General features: G+C 36.4%; 1 protein-coding gene across 1 annotated transcript; it reads right to left on the bottom strand.

Annotated features, from left to right (window-relative positions):
* Nucleotides 1-1,060: 1,060 nt before the first annotated feature.
* On the bottom strand, nucleotides 1,061-7,458 carry LOC135690343 (NAD(P)H-hydrate epimerase). Its single transcript, XM_065207860.2, has 4 exons — nucleotides 7,249-7,458; nucleotides 5,889-6,019; nucleotides 4,101-4,359; nucleotides 1,061-3,255 (listed from the first exon to the last, which is right to left on the bottom strand). The coding sequence occupies exons 1-4, from the start codon at nucleotides 7,433-7,435 to the stop codon at nucleotides 3,035-3,037; spliced, it is 798 nt and encodes a 265-aa protein (XP_065063932.2). The 5' UTR covers nucleotides 7,436-7,458; the 3' UTR covers nucleotides 1,061-3,034.
* Between the last annotated feature and the right edge of the window lie 8,617 nt (nucleotides 7,459-16,075).

The raw sequence follows: 16,075 nt of genomic DNA, 5'->3' as shown, positions 1-16,075 counted from the left end.
GAAGATTTCAATGACTCTGCTATTGTTATAATATTTTGATAATGTCCAATTGCAAAATGCGTTTTGGCAATAAAGGGATATTTATAAACAATCTCTTTATACAGGTTTTCACCTCACCTATGACTATTATCTCTGAACACTCAACAACCCTGTTACTTCTAACAACTTTGGCAACTGTGTACAGTCATACATGCTGAGAGAGAGAGAGAGAGAGAGAGAGAGAGAGAGAGAGAGAGAGAGAGAGAGAGAGAGAGAGAGAGAGAGAGAGAGAGAGAGAGAGAGAGAGAGAGAGAGAGAGAGAGAGAGAGAGAGAGAGAGAGAGAGAGAGAGAGAAAGAGAGAGAGAGAGAGAGAGAGAGAGAGAGACTTGTAAAAGGCCGAAATATTCAAAGAACTTATACTACTAAAAACGAAATCCTTAAGGAGCTTTTCGATTTGAAAAAATTTTATAACTGCAAGCATCAAGAACTAAAAAGCTGGTTCCATTCATTTGCAGCTAGTACTCGCATAGATTGTTTGCTATTCGTGTGTCAAGTGCTTCATTGAGTAGCTTCTGCATATGCTGTCTCGCTCCTTTCTCTATTAAGTGTAAAGGCTTATTTAGTCAAAACAAATTAAGGAACTAGTTTGGAACTTTTGGTACTAGAATTTGATTATTGTAGGTCTACGAAAAAGGAACTTTTGAAACTAGGCATCGAGGTGGGTTCCTTAGAAAAAAAAGCGTGTAGTACAGTCGACTCCGGTTATAGTCACACCAAATGTTACTTGAATACTTGTTACTGTTAACGGAACTAAGAACTCATTTTTCAGAAAATCTATTGATGAATTTGGACTAGAATGTTGCCAATTCGCAGTACCAATTGTTATATTACTTCAAAAAAGAATGTCATTTTCCATTGTATTTTTGCCAGTGTGCAGTTAAACTGAAAAAAAGATTGTTTCAGCAGCAAATATTTCGTTATAACAAATAACAATACAAAGTTGTTACATAATACAGCACGAGATATCAAAACTACAATGAATAGACAGACAGTGGAGATTTGGCACCTTCCCCCCCCCCCCCCCCCAGTTCAACGCAGCTGTTTATTAATAACCAATTTTGAACGGGGGATAGGCAAGATACTATACAAGGTCTAATACTTATAACGCTAAATGCATTGTTGACGGCGTGTACTCTGAAATTTTGTCACAAAAATTGTGCCTAGGATCACAGAATTTGTAGGCATTAGTGGATGTGCAGGTGTTGGTGTTCTGTCATTGATAGGCGGGCAAGCAATAAGAATGGGAAATGGAGTTCGGAAGTGTGACATAATATAAAATGTATTTTTAAAATCTTTGATATTGGACTGCGTAACCTTAATGAACACAATTAAATAGATATGGAAAATAAGTTAGATAAGCAATTAGTTGGGTTAGCTACGGCAAATGAAGGATTGCTAACCGATCACTGATATTTTGGCTTCGTTCACAAAGTTATAAACAGAGTCCAAGTTACAAGGATTTGATGAAGAAAGAGTCATTGTTTACGTGGCTATATCTCAGTCAATTTTTGATACTTTTAGCTGATTCCGCAGGTTACCAAATATATCTTGATGTTCTTTCAGGTTATGGGATCCAAAATAACAAAAAAATTCAAAATAGATTTTGTGGCCTTATCACTGGGGAAGTTTATAAGTAAACTACTACAGAGCTACTTTCTTTGCTGTTAAAAGCATCTACAATCGAAATCTTAATTGCAATCATAACTAACAATTAATTGCTTCTTCACTAGACGGAAAAGGAATGGCATTATTGATTCAAAATTTTCGTTCATGAATGATGTAGTCTATCGACAGAATCTAGAGAAAAAACTCTTAGATAAAAAGTGCGATAGGGAGAATATTTTTTTACAAATTTGAATCATTTTAGACATTTTCAAACTATGATAAATTTTTCACAACATTGAAATTATAAGGAAAACAACGAAATGCCACAACTTCGAGTCAAGATTGTGCAGCATTTGTCTAAAGATAAAGTCCATAGAAATGTGCAATCTTCGTATTAAAGTTTGTTGAAACAAGATTTTAGCAAAGTTTGATTTATTTTCTATAATCTTTTATTTATTTGATTATACATTTAACTTTTTCTTAAATCTGAGAGCAATAGTTTCTATTTCAGGGCACTTGCTACAAAGTTTTCAATTCAGGTAAAAGTCTATTCCAGGATTTTTATCAAAAAATATCAAATTTCGATCAACGTTCCTAAATGGAATAAATAAAAAGATGTGGATGGGGTGCATTTTACTCTAATTGTGTATGGGATTTATCATTTACAAAGCTTTTCCAATTGGGTAAGAAATTTTCTTAGATCCATTTCAGGAAACACACGAAAGCATCTGAAATCAGCATGGCAAATCTTGATTGGCTTGGAGATCTAAAAACCTGTTTTTTCTTTTGATGGTAATGGCCAATCTGCACAAAGGATTCTAGCAAAAAATTGTGTTGCAACTAAAAATTGGCCCATTTTGATCGTTTAAGCATGTCTCACTACAATAGCTACCAAAATCTTGTACGATTCTGTCGAAAAATGGCAAAAAGTTTCAATTGCAGAGCCCTTTTTCAAATTAAATTTCAGGCAGTTTCAAAACACTTCATGTTTGGCTATGGACTAGCTTTGATGGTGTGAAGGCAATATTCTGTCTTAAATACCACCCAGTTACACCAATTTTAGTTAAATAGCAAAGTATGAGGATAAACAGGATGAAAAATCAGACAGAAACTTGCTTTTTAGAGATATGAAATACTTTTCGCAGATAGTTTGGGCAAAACATTCTTAAATGGTCAAAAAAGGCCTAAAATAGCAGTGAATGGTGTTTGTTGTCAGAATTCTCTGTGTTCTGATTGGTCAATACTGTTTAGAAAAGATAGAAGTCTGTGTGGTCATTGGCCAAAATCGTTGGGAGGAAATACAAATGGTGAGATCTTTTAGCGAATCAAATTTTGACTCCAATGCTTTTGAATCCAAGCTCATAATCTGTGACAGAAAGATGGCTGGAGTCATATTTGTGAAGCTTGCTTTTTGTTAAGCAAAACACAGCATTCAGTACCAGGATACTCAGGTAGATTCAGTTGATACTTCTCAGCCAATGATTGAGGAACAAATCTACCACCAAGAAAATGACATCCGTTGAATAAATTGGCACAAAGTTTTGGAGCTGTCAAGGACACCAGGGTATCAGGTTTAATGCCATCTGGGTTGCCTTTCTCTACATCCCAGCCTAAAAAAGAAAAATACAAAAACTCACAAGATTCTTGGGTGTTATGATACAACTGATAATAGAAATGAAAAAAAGAGAATTTTACTAATGTCATACGAGCTGACTTTTTCTATATAAGAGACAAACTGTATAAGAAAACAGGGGCCTGATCAAAGTGAATTGTGCTTCTAAGTCTGAGACAGTGGAATTGAGATTTTGATTGAGTGGCAGAAGTCATGCTTACTCAGTCTAATAATGAGTTTATTTGGCAACTGCATTAACTTGTTCAGTGACTTCAGTGCTGGTCAGGCCTTGCTGAAATATATTTGAGGGACAGCATTAAGGTTCAATTAGAAATTAAATTTTTTTCAAAGATATTGTATGTTTTGATTGATCATATCAAGTAGTGAAAGAGTGTACTGGTTTGGCCACTGAGCTACACCATCAACCATAAAACACAAAACGTTTAAAGGCATAAGATAGCAGTGAATGATGTTTGTTGTCGGAATTCTTTGTGTTCTGATTAGTCAATACTGTTGAGAAAAGATAAGTCCGTGTGGTCACTGGCCAAAATCGTTGGGTACACCGTCCACTGTGAAAAACAAAATGTTTCCTATATAGAGTGCTTTCTCGATGAAAAGTTCAATCCATATTTTCAAGGCTTTGTATAGTCGGCTCCCGCTAAAAGTTATGCTACTACTAATAGGTCCATAAAATTTAGACCAAAATATGAAGGACTTTCCAACTTAGATATTTTTACCATCACACTAAGCTTACTGTCACAGCTTTTCAAGGAACATTTAGAGGGATCATAACCAGAGTCTATAGTACTTCATGTTGGAAGAAAAAAATTGTGTTCTTCTTACCTGATGGCACATCCACAGAGCATATTGGAACATTGACACTTCTGATTGTTTCAATCACAGTATCAAAGGGTGACCTTATATTCCCTTTGAAACTAAACCCAAATATTGCATCAACTATAAGCTTGTATGTCCCATCTATTTGTGACTTTGTTGGCATTTCTGTCAGGAATGGAATGTCCATACGTTCACACTGTGTAGTCAGGTTTGTGAAAAGTTCTTTGGAGGAGCGTTTTGGGTAAACAATAGCTGGATCAAATCCCTAAGGAAAAATTAAAGTGAGGTTAGAGGACCTTACAAGAAGAAAAGCAACCTAGGTAGAATCCTACAGCCAGAAAATCAATTATTTTGATGCAATAAAAACCATGAGAATATTTTAATCCATTTGTTTCCTCGTCTCTTTCATGAATGAAATATTCATTTGAAAGAGAAATTTCTAAAACTAGGATGAGATGCATGGTTTTCATTAATTTTTTAAGTAGAAGGCTCACAAGGAAAAGTAGGTATCTGTAAGTAAACTAGATTTGTGCAGTGACATAAAGAGGCATGAAGCATGGTTTTCTTTACTTTTGAGACATCAGATCTACACATCATATTAAGCAAAAGCTGTATTATCAATTTATAAATTAAACCCTTATATATAATTTTCAGTTGTTTTATCGATTAGTTTGGCTAAACAAACTGTATATTAATCTTTGGACATAACGAGAAGTTATGCTTTAAATCTTACATTTAATAATTAAATATTAAGACATTTAGACTAGTAGCAGGTCCATATTAGCTTCAGCTGACATATCAATTTTTGCTTGCTTTTTACAAACATATAATGAAATGAAATGAAAACAGGTGATGACACGGAAACTTATTATTCTATAAACACTCAAACTGTTCAATACCAGCTTGTAAACAGAACAATAAAAAATAACTTTAGAATGATAAAAGTTTCACAGAAATCATGCATGGAAATTGCAGCAAAAGGCTTTGTAAATGTTCTTGTATTCTTTGTTTCTTCTTTTAATCAGAACATTGAAGTTTAAATGAGGGAGATTTACAGGAGACATAACAAGATAAAAAAATATCACATAGTTGCCAAGTTTCAGAGAATAAAATGCTGGAGATTTGAGTATAGCTATGGATGAGCATGACACTATCTTTTGACAAGGGATGCAGAAAAACTGTCCTGTATTTCCTTTGACAGATCCAATTGAAAACTCTTTTGACCACTCTGGGATAAATGCACACCTATACTTCTTCTTCTTTGCAGACATACTGTTTTCTTGGCCTACTTATCTAGGTACTGATTGTTGGTTACTCAATGTATTCAAACTTCAAATATTTCCATGATAACTTGATACAGAGAAGCAGCAAGGGATGAAGGGAAATTAGAACTGCAGGTAGCAAGCCCAAGAGACATCTAAACATAGGAAAGACAACTCTATTGGTTGCATGAAAAAAACCACTGACAATACTCAAAATGTAAAAGTAAATTTTGAATGTTTGAAAATCATAAAATGCTGGAGATTTTTCTAGGTTTTGTTGTTGTAGAGCTCGGCTGGCAACAAGCTTGATATGCTGGAGTCTCCAGCAGGATGCAGGAGACTTGGCAACTATGACATCATGTGCAGACACTACAGCAGATTCTTAATAATGCCCTGATGGAATGAAGGGTGAACAAAATTGCTCAGAGAATGTGTTACCTGCGTAGACCAAACTTTACAGTCTGAGACTTCAATATAAAATAAGTAAGTGACAAAGTAGAAAAAATTCCGTGATAACCCTTCAGGTACTTACAAACAATTTCAGGTGCCTTGCTGCCACTAAACCATCTCCGCCATTGTTTCCTGGGCCACAGCAAATCAAAACTTTGTTTTTGTTATCTTCCAGTGCATACCTCTTTGCTACAGCAGTGGCAACACTTAAACCTGAAAAGGAAAGGAACTTTGAGAGAAGGCAGAAACAAGTATAAATCCAGTGTGGAATCCTTGTGCCCAAGATATCTGGTGTGAAATAACAATTTCCCGTTGTATTTCTATTGCTTATTGGCATATTTCCGGCATAAGATATACATGGATTTGACCCCAGGGGTTATTTAATATCAAACCATCAAGGCCATGACACCCACAAATTCGGATTTTCTTGACTTTTCATCATACGCAGAGGTTTTAGCTCTATACCTATTTTTGCAATTTTTGTATTGTGCTTCACACCCATTGCTAAAATAATGAATTGTTTTGAAACTAGATTCAATGTGGTTTTTAACCAATGCCACTGTTGATTTGGTAACTTGATACACAAAAATTCTATCATGCCGTGCTCTAAAGAACCTGATATGTAACACAGAAGTTTCCACCAACTGATTGCTTTCTATGTGATAAATACACAGGAGGGCTGACATAGTAGGTAGTTTGTCTTTCACCTGTCAGGGCAGGTTGAGTTACTGGTTTTTCTAGTTGAGACTCCTCTCATCTTCACATTTTACAGAGGCCAATTAAAGTTCTTTCATTTAATTGAGAATACAACCCAGACTGGAAACTTTGTTTCTTGCGCAGGCAAGTTGAAATGCCTGACTGCACGACTGCACACCTGAAATCACGCACTTTTAAGAAATTTGTATTGTTATTAATGTGAAATGTATTCAAATAGGGACTTTGTGCGGCCGAAATGCAAAAGTGTGCAGATGGAAAATTTGAGTGCAGTAAGCAATATATCATGGGCACGTGACAAAGTTTCCAGTCTGGAATACATCTGGATACAATGTACAGAACATTCAATGACAGCTCTTTGACTTCACCCTGTATTATAAATGTGAAATTTTTCAGCAAAATCTAAATAAAATGACATCAACTGGCTGCAGATTTCTCTTGCATTTAGTGGGGTGCCTTGCATAAAGGGGTGAGATTTAAGTTTATCAATTTTTACAACAAATAGGTCTGTGAAGTCATTTATTGGCAATCATAAATGGAATTGTATGCAGTTGAGATAGCGAGTTAAGGCTTTTTAAAAATGCAATGGTACAAATTTTGCAACTTCTGCAAAGTGGACGACGAAGGTATGCCAAGAATAACCTTTTGCAATCCGACAAGATGCATCAGATCTTCAGTTTAGGGTGGGCGTGGCCTAAGTCCATAAACTGGGATGCATTTTGGCTTACCTGCCAATTCCATCAATTGATCCACGCTGAACCTATACTCATTGAAGAGCTCTTGGTCAATATTTTGGGCTTCAACTTGATTGAGGTATTTCAAAGCCATGCTCAGCAAACGTATTTGAGAGATGCAAGCACTTCTTGAAATTGTTTTTGAAAGAAAACTGCTCCTGGCAAGAAGAAAAACAACCATACTTACACGCCCTCGTTTGGAAGGTGCCTCGGATTAACGGTGTCTTTTGTTCCAAGAATTCCTAAACACGGAAGTTTTCGAAGTAGAAATTTTTTTAATTTTCTAGGTATGCAATCTTATTGGGGAAAATATAACAAAATTTTTATTTCAAGCATGTGATCTTTCACAAGTACAAAACAGTTTCAAGCACATTATCTATATGTTTCTCTGCCAATTTCTGGGGCTTCGCGTGCCTCTTCTTCGTCATCTGCTTCTTTACTGCCATTAGCAAATGCTTCATCAAGTTTGTTGAGCAATGGAAGTAAACCATGCCGTTTAAATAGTAATTAATGCATTTAAATTTCAGTTAAGTAGGTGAATTTCAAATGTATGAAACTGAAACTGACAAAGAAATAATGTTATGAATGGAGCAATAAAACAGTCGCAGTTGATCATAGTATTTTTAATGACAACATGAAAGTAAGAGAAATCTCTAGCAGTGGCGGCTCCAGCCTGGGATAAATGGGGGGGATAAAAGGTTTGTCTAGGGACCACGCTCTTTTGGACCACGCCCTTTTCCCGTGATTGGAACATTTTCTTCCGGAGGATACAATTCTTATCTCCCGAGAAATGTCATTTAAATGTGACATATCCCCCCCCCCTCGAAGTTTTCTCAACAGATTTGCAAGAATCTAAAGGTAAGAGAAATCTCTAGCTGTCTTACTTCTACGTGTCATGTAACCTTGGTTCAGAAACTGTCCTCGAGATAAGTAGACAATAGCAAACCTGAACCTATTTTTGACGCTCTTATTAGTATAAGTTAGTTTTGTAAGGAAAAGAAGTATGCACGAGTCGTAGAAGCCTGTATTTGCTTTTTTAGTTTTGTAGCTACTAAGACTAGAAAGGTCTCTTTGCAGATTATTCCACAGAAATCCCAGTTAAGGACCTTATTGTCACCCATTTTATTTGTGACCTGTAGACTTGGTAATTTGCTCGCTGGCGTGTGTCATAATCATTTTGAACTATGCTGATAGTTCACCTAGCATGACGTTGCTTAGATGAGGGGAAAGAGGTACTGAAGATAAAGGAAAGATAGCCAATAACAAAAATTATTGTTCATAAATAATTTTCTATAAAATATTTTGAATCTTTTATAAATATCTACAATTCAAAGGCTGTATCCATTGCCATTAGAATAATTTATGCAAAAAATTGAGATATCTAAATATGATAAATTGAGATATCATAAAACATGGGGAAATTTATCACTTGAGTTTGCCAAACATCCTTGTCAATAAATGCATTTCATTTCAAGGGGCACAAACCAATACCCATAGAGATAGGCCAATACCGCAATCAGTGATAACTTTATTTGAGGAAAGGGGGATATGGTAATTCTTTGCATAGTGATTCCACCAAAGATCGAGTTACAACTTTTTGTTTGGGTAACAGCCCTGATAAATAAAGGAAACAACAGCCATATTTTACAAAATGAAAGTATTTTACTGATTCTACACAAAGTTACCCAAGATATGCCACTTATGCTCGAAACGTCGTTATTTATTTGAACAAATTTTTCCTGGTACAATTTACTTTCATTGATCGTTATTATATTTCAAAAATCCACGTTTGAAGGCAAGGTAATCATTTCATTTTCATTTCATATTTATTTAAAAGAAAATGACAAATATGAAGAGGTGTGTTGAGAATGTGAAAGAGCTTCAACCATTACCCGATGAAGAGTCATCCTCGAAACGTCGGGATTATATTTAACTTCAAAAAATGTACAAAGTTGTTTTCTATTTATTTTAAATTTTTGTCTTTATTCAATGATCAGTTGAATGTCTGTATTTTTCTGTAAATCTGAACCAACGCCTTGTAAAAGAGAGGACAAAAAACATCTTAAATGTCTAGAAACAATTACTTTTTCAGTTTCCTAGCAAGGCAATAGTGCGAGCAAAGGCAAGTTTAACAGTGAAGCAAAATAACAATTTCTCTTTGGATTAAAAGAACTTTAAACATACTTTTTTTGATTTGACCAGGTGCTGCAAGAAGTTAGAGGTTTCTATTGAAACGAAACAAAACACTACCAATTAACTGATCTATCAGTAAAATAACAAATCAGTAAATCGGAAGCCACAAAGAAGTTTCATTCAGGACATGATAATTGTTGTGGTGTTACGCAAGGATCATTTCTCGCTTTGTTTACTAAAGGCATATCAACGTTATGGCCGCTTCTATTCTAGGCTATACGAAAACAAAGACCATAAGTTTGGCAAACTATTCATTGTAGTTTTATTTCTTATATCAACTGGAGAAGCTATGGTTTAGCGCTCCTTTTGACAAATCTAGTTTCATTGAGTTAAATTACACTCATGTATAAACAAAACTCCGGGTCACAGTTGCATTACTTCAGATTTCAATACCGCTAGTTTTCTTAATAGGCATAGGTAATAATAGGCACGTTTCCATGGAAGTAACATGCAGTCTTTTGCAAACAATATTTTGGTGGTACAATACTTAAAAATGGCTTTCATAAAGACAAAAGGAGTTTGTTTTCACCTTTGAATCCGTTGGTAACATTTTCTATAGGCAAGCAGCACTGATTGGGCAACCTCAACAGTCACGTGCTCGCGTTTCTGACTGGCCCCGTTTTGGATCGAGATAAGATCCACAACGGGGATATATATTTCCTGGCATAGAGTTTTCTATCTATGTCTTAAGACTTAAACCATCTATGTTTACATCTCTGACGTTTTATACTCTGAAGAGTGTCAGACAAAAAGCTTAGGTATGACTCAAAACGTTGGCTTTTTTCAAAGTAATCTCTTGCCCGCAACAGAAATCAAATCTCTTGAAATACTTTTACGCTATGCCTTTTCAAACTCTAGTTTCCACTGATAATTGATTTTGTTAGATTCTAGATTCTGTTATTGATCATAAAATTGACACAGGAAATTGCGCGATCTGAGAAATATACAGATCGTTTCAGCGTGAAAGCTTGAAAACATGACATATTTCTATAGAACAGCCTTTTGTGTTCCTATCACAAGCATCACTCGATACATACATTGATAAGGCTCACAAACAGTGGTGTCGTGGAAGGGGTGGGGGCATAGCCCCTTTGCTAAAATCAAGAGGAATTTTGGGGGGGAGCTCAGATCCCTTAACAAGGGCCAGTATACGTTTGGTTGAGCCAGAGGTGGCACCAGAAATCTTCCGACAGAGTGGTTTGAGCTTCCAACAAGGGGGCTAAAATGACTAAAATATGCAATTTTTGACAATTTGCTCCGACAATAACCCAAAATTTCCTCCGATAGGGGGCTAGATGCTTCCGACAGAGGGGCTATAGCCCCCCTAGCCTTCCCCTTGCGCCACCACTGGACTTGGGCAAATTATTTAATTGGCAAGGTGAATAAATCCTTTTCTTCGACTTTCCATGAATGAGCAGTATCAATTAGCTTTTTAGAGTCGGTGAATACTTTGAGTGATTTCATATACATGATAGATCTTTAATAAAAATGCAAGTATACAAGGTGTGACCATTGGTGTGGTCTTGGGTGTGGCTTCTACAGCAGAGCCCTCTTTCTACAGCAGAAATTTTGAGAATGCTCTCTTCTGCTCACGAAAGGCTGAAGACTGACTTAGATGCAAATGAACACATTGGATAGTAGACAAAAGTTTTTGAATCATTTCTCAATTCCTGAAACAGTATGTCAACTTAAAAGCCACTATATTATAAATTTCAGCTTGAGCTGATATGCAAACTCGTGTAGGGTTTTTGCCTACATGTTTCAACTTGGTTGCTGGCGTACGTACACGATTTACACGGTAAGAATGCAACACGGGTTGAAATCAACACGGGTCGAACTCAACAAGGCTTCTCAGCCAGGGCCAAGATTTCAACTGGCGTTCTCAAACAAGAGAAGAAAACATCCGCTTAAGATTTGCTGTATGGTGAATTGTAGGATACTTTTTACTGCATCTTGGATAATTAAATGCATTAAAAGCATTACTGGACCCCGTAAACTGATAAAATAAGCGACGTATCAAAATTCAGTTTGTGTTGAGCACAGTCCTGGCTCAAATTTTTCAAGTGAACGGTTAGTTTTCCACAATGCAACACGACCAACAACACCCTAAACCCACGGAGACAGTTTCGGCTAACTATAAAGTGACGTAGGTGATTTGACAGGATTAGTCTGGGAAGCAGGAGGGACGTTAAAAGAAATTACCAGGATTAAAATGAATAATATAGAAACAAGTGTCAAGCCTTTAGGGGCTCCAGGTGTTTTCCATCAGGTTCTCGCTTTTCTCTGACTAATTGACTCATGCCTGGAAACTAAGTGTTTTTCCCAAGTTCTTATCTTTTAGCAATGCTTTTCTTGTTTAATTGTGTAAGGCCAACTGGTTTCTGCTGGAGAGATAATAGGGTTGCAATCTTTGAGCACCAAGCTTGTGAAAACGGTTTTATTTAGTCTGGTTCTATTTAGTTTTCAATTGATGTCCTTGCAATGACGAATAGGGAATGACTATTAAAATGACACCCAACAAGTACCTGGAACACCTAACAACTTCCATTGTGTACTAAAATCATTTAGATTTAGTGCTGGATCTTAAGATGCTGTTTGACGATCGTTGTTAAGCGCATCAAAGTTAAAAAGAAAGAAGAAATGGTATGTTGCAAGGTGATTCTTGTTCTTATCGAAGCAACTTTTCGTGTATAGTTAAATTGTTATACAATGATTTTCTTTTGTATTGTCGGGTTCTTTTATGTAAATTGTCCTTAAATAAATTAAAATTAAACAAAATCATACAAGTAACAGGGAAAAACGCTCAAACCTTCTACGTCGTTTGGTAATAAAGCACCATTATTCGAAGGGGAGGGTGGGGGTGGGGGTAATGTCTGATTTTACCATTATTGATGTTCCTTGGTGTTCCTTTGTATTAGTTAAATTTGAAGCCATTGCACTGTACAAGGTTTAAGGCTCTTGCGCAACCGGAAACATGAAAACACAGTTGCAAAGCATGCCGGTTACGCAAGAGCCTTTAATTCTGTCAGCTCTTGTGGAACAAAGACATTAAAAGCCTATATCTTTTAGTCGCTCCATTGCACAAATCGCCAGCGTTTTCTCATTGAAAGCGACACCTGTCATCTTTAACATGATAAAAAATAATAATCCCATTAGAAACATATATGATTGGTTTGATCAACAATCGACGTCATGAAAAGCCTGTAGGGTCTGATCTTGTTGTGTATTGTACAGGCCACCCATCATAATCACCGTCTCAAAAATCTGATGATTAGCTTTCCATTTGTTTTCAGGGACACCCTTCAAACAATCCTAGGCAGCCTTTCCACTAGCCCGGGTTAAAACAAAAACGGGTTGAAAGTTATCCGTTTCTGAGTCGCGTTCCCACTAACCCACTTGAAAAACGGATATGTTTGAAAACGGGTCTCAGAGAGGGGAGTTTTAACCTGGGTATCTTTTGACTCACCTGCGAGTTAATAGAAACGCCGAAACCCGGATAAATTCTGACCCACTCGCAACAACAGCAACGTTTAAGAATTGAGATGGCGCCAAAAGTAAAAAAACAAAGTCCTCGATGTCGATGTTGCTTCCATTGGCCTACAACGATGGAAATTGAAAGATTATTAATGCAAATACTGATTTTTCTTATAACTTTTCACCCCGAATACATTTTAACCCAGCTTAGTGGGAACGATCAAAAACAGATTAAAAACGGGTCGAAGAAAATTGTAGTTTCCATTGACTCATTTTAAAAACGGATAACTTTTAACCCGGTTTTGTTTTTACCCAGTCTAGTGGAAAGGCTGCCCTAGAGGCTATTTTGTAGATACAGAGATGCCAGAAGAGCTGCAAGGCAAGAGAGGGGGGGAATCAAAGGGGGCAATAAGAAAAAAAATCGATAAATCCTTTGCAAAGGCAAGGAGACGACCTCTCCTCTTTGATGAATGCTCTAGTGTCTCTGCTTGGGCGCGTACGGAAGTTCCTATGTTCACAGGTCAGTTGCGCGCTTCCCGCCTCTCCGCGTCACCGCTTCTCCTCTTTGTTTTCGTATCTCAATCTTTAAAGGAGGTCCGCCCTTAAGCAGAAGCTGTTTTTCTAGGATGCCAATAAAAATGTAGCTAGAACAGTTTTTAGGTGTGATATCACAAGAGTGCAAAATTTTGCTTCGAAGTTCCCGCTTCTTTTCCTGAGTATCAGAGCCTAAGTAACTGGGAAGAGAGAAGAACTTAAGAAGAAAAGAGAGAAGAGAGAAAGCTTAATGAATTTTAATGTTAAGTAACAAAGCGACTATTATTTTAAAGTGTATTTAATTTGTAAGAAAGAATTAGCTGAAAAAGTAAAAACAGTTGCAACGCTAGTACGGTAAGTACCCGCATATAAGAAACCCCCTTGTATAAGGAACAAGCCTCATTTTCTTCAAAAGGGGCTCATTTTTATAAATAAAAATTTTAGGCTTGGAATTATTTTTATTTTCAAGTACAAACAGTTTTGTTATATTCTCTGCTCAAGCTTTAGGATGGTTGTAATGTGTGTATTCTATTGGTATGAAAATCATCATGTACTATACACTGCTACCAGTAATATTGAATATACTTCCATTGACGGTACTGTCATGTAGCTTGATTTGATTTGACTTGACAGTACGTATTTATAACAAACTTAGACCCTGATAATAAAAAGTCTCTGCTGATAAGAAACTTTCTGAAGAATCAGTTTAAAAAATCGGTGTCTTATGTACGGGTACTTACTGTATCAAGAATCATCACGTTAGGTTTAATGCCTATATTAACCTCTGAACTGATAATTTTTTAATGAAACGAACTAAAATACATTAGATAGAGAAAAACTGGTTAGGTAGCAAGGTACATGGCTTTAAGTCAATTATCTATTGAGTTGAATGATCCAATGTGTTTTCGTCAATGACATTTGAAAATGTTCTCGTAAAGAAGAACCACTCTGTTCTGGGACGGATTTAGCGGGGGGTGTAGGGGTGCGACATCCCCCCAATATTTCTGTGTCCTTTGGAAAATTTTGCTTCCATTCGGTAAAAAACCTTATTCTAAGACTTTGCCTTGTTTATCTTCTTAGCTTCTTTATCTTGAAGTTGAAAAACGAGTTTTGAAAATGGGCGTTTCCATCATTTTCCAGTGACGCGGAAGGGTGTGACACTAAAATCATATTGTTATCTAACACCCTTTCCCTCCCAACCCTTCTCACTTAAATCCGTCTTTGACTCTGTCCACAAAACCTCTTTAGAAAAAAAAGGCAATCTTGAAAACATGGAATGCTGGAATGTTGTAACGTGAACAGAAGAAACTAAGATCGTGTAAGGTAGTACGTATCTTCAAAAGAAGATCTCACACCAAGGAGCCTAAATTAATTTCCATTACAATTGTTTATATGCAGTTATGTAGGTTTGAAAAAGCACATTCCAGCGTTCCAGCATTCCAACATTCCAAATACAATATTTTCAAGATAGTCAGAAAAAAATTGATAATTTTTGTGAACAAATAAAGATTTGATATTCGGCTTGTCCTCTTCTTTATACAGATATTGATGGCATTGTCCGGTCTTGGACACAACTTTTGTCCCCAAACGTTCAATAGCCTCGATCAAATATTCAAGTGCGTTCATCTCTGAGTGTTCAAGTTTAACGCCAAGTGGGAATGCTCCGGGCGTTTAACTTGAAGGAGATGAACGCACTTGAACGCTCAAAAAAGTTAAACGCCAAGATCAAAAAATTTTGATCTAAGCGTTTAAACATAAAAGAAGCCTAAAAATTCAAGGAATGTTTCATTCATCAACCAACAAGTAAGGTGCAAATGTAATGCCAAATAAGGCAATTTCAACCGTAGCAACGCATGAAATCGATTTCGTGACTGTTAGCATGAAATCGACTTCGTGATTTATTGATCACATTGCGATCAATAAAACATTGCCAATTAACAGATTTCTGCTATACAATCAGGATTACTTGAAATGACTAACGAGAGGCCATAAACTGAAAGCATAGAACACCTACAATGTATACGTAAAAGAATTGCGAAATTTGTGTCACGAAAATGCAAGGGAACTTAAGTTGCGATCTTGTTCCTCTTGCGATACTCGATCGGATAGTTTGGCTAACAATGGCCTTTACATAATTTTCAAGAGAGGGTTACAACATCTTACAATTGCATAATTCATAAGTAATAAAAGAGCAAAAATGATAATTATTTTAGTGTTTAAATGCATGTCCGAGAGTCTACAAAATGCGACATTTAGACATTTTGACTTGTCTTCACACAGCTAGCTGAGGGTTTATGTTTTGCAAGTGGGAATGCCTCGGTAGTTTATCTGTTGTCTTTAATTCAATTAAAGGATTAGAGATGAACGCACTTGAACGCACTTAGTCGCCTAGTGGGAACCAAGCTTTACACATGAATTGAACAGAAATGGAGATAAGAAACAGCCTTGTCGTAGTCCACTCCGAATAAACGCTGGCTTTGTCTTCTCATCTTCTTCTTTTACAATTATAATTTCTCTTGCGGTGAGCCGTGACGTCATTCTTATAATCCTTACAAATCTATTTCGATGTTTTTCAAAGATTCTAAAAACTTTTGCAGGCAGGTTGGATCAAATTTGAATA

This window comes from Rhopilema esculentum, chromosome 1 (assembly GCF_057945365.1).
Source record: "Rhopilema esculentum isolate cy_ngs chromosome 1, ASM5794536v1, whole genome shotgun sequence".
Classification (NCBI taxonomy): Eukaryota; Metazoa; Cnidaria; class Scyphozoa; order Rhizostomeae; family Rhizostomatidae; genus Rhopilema; species Rhopilema esculentum.
The sequence above is the reverse complement of the archived record's forward strand: the minus strand, read 5'-3'. Positions and strand labels throughout refer to the sequence as shown.

Coding starts and splice junctions, on each gene's coding strand:
- LOC135690343 (XM_065207860.2), bottom strand. CDS start 7,435: ATGGTTGTTTTTCTTCTTGCCAGGAGCAGTTTTCTTTCAAAAACAATT. Junction 4,360..5,888: donor CAAGGCACCTGAAATTGTTT/GTAAGTACCTGA, acceptor ATTTTTCCTTAG/GGATTTGATCCAGCTATTGT. Junction 3,256..4,100: donor CTCTGTGGATGTGCCATCAG/GTAAGAAGAACA, acceptor TTTCTTTTTTAG/GCTGGGATGTAGAGAAAGGC.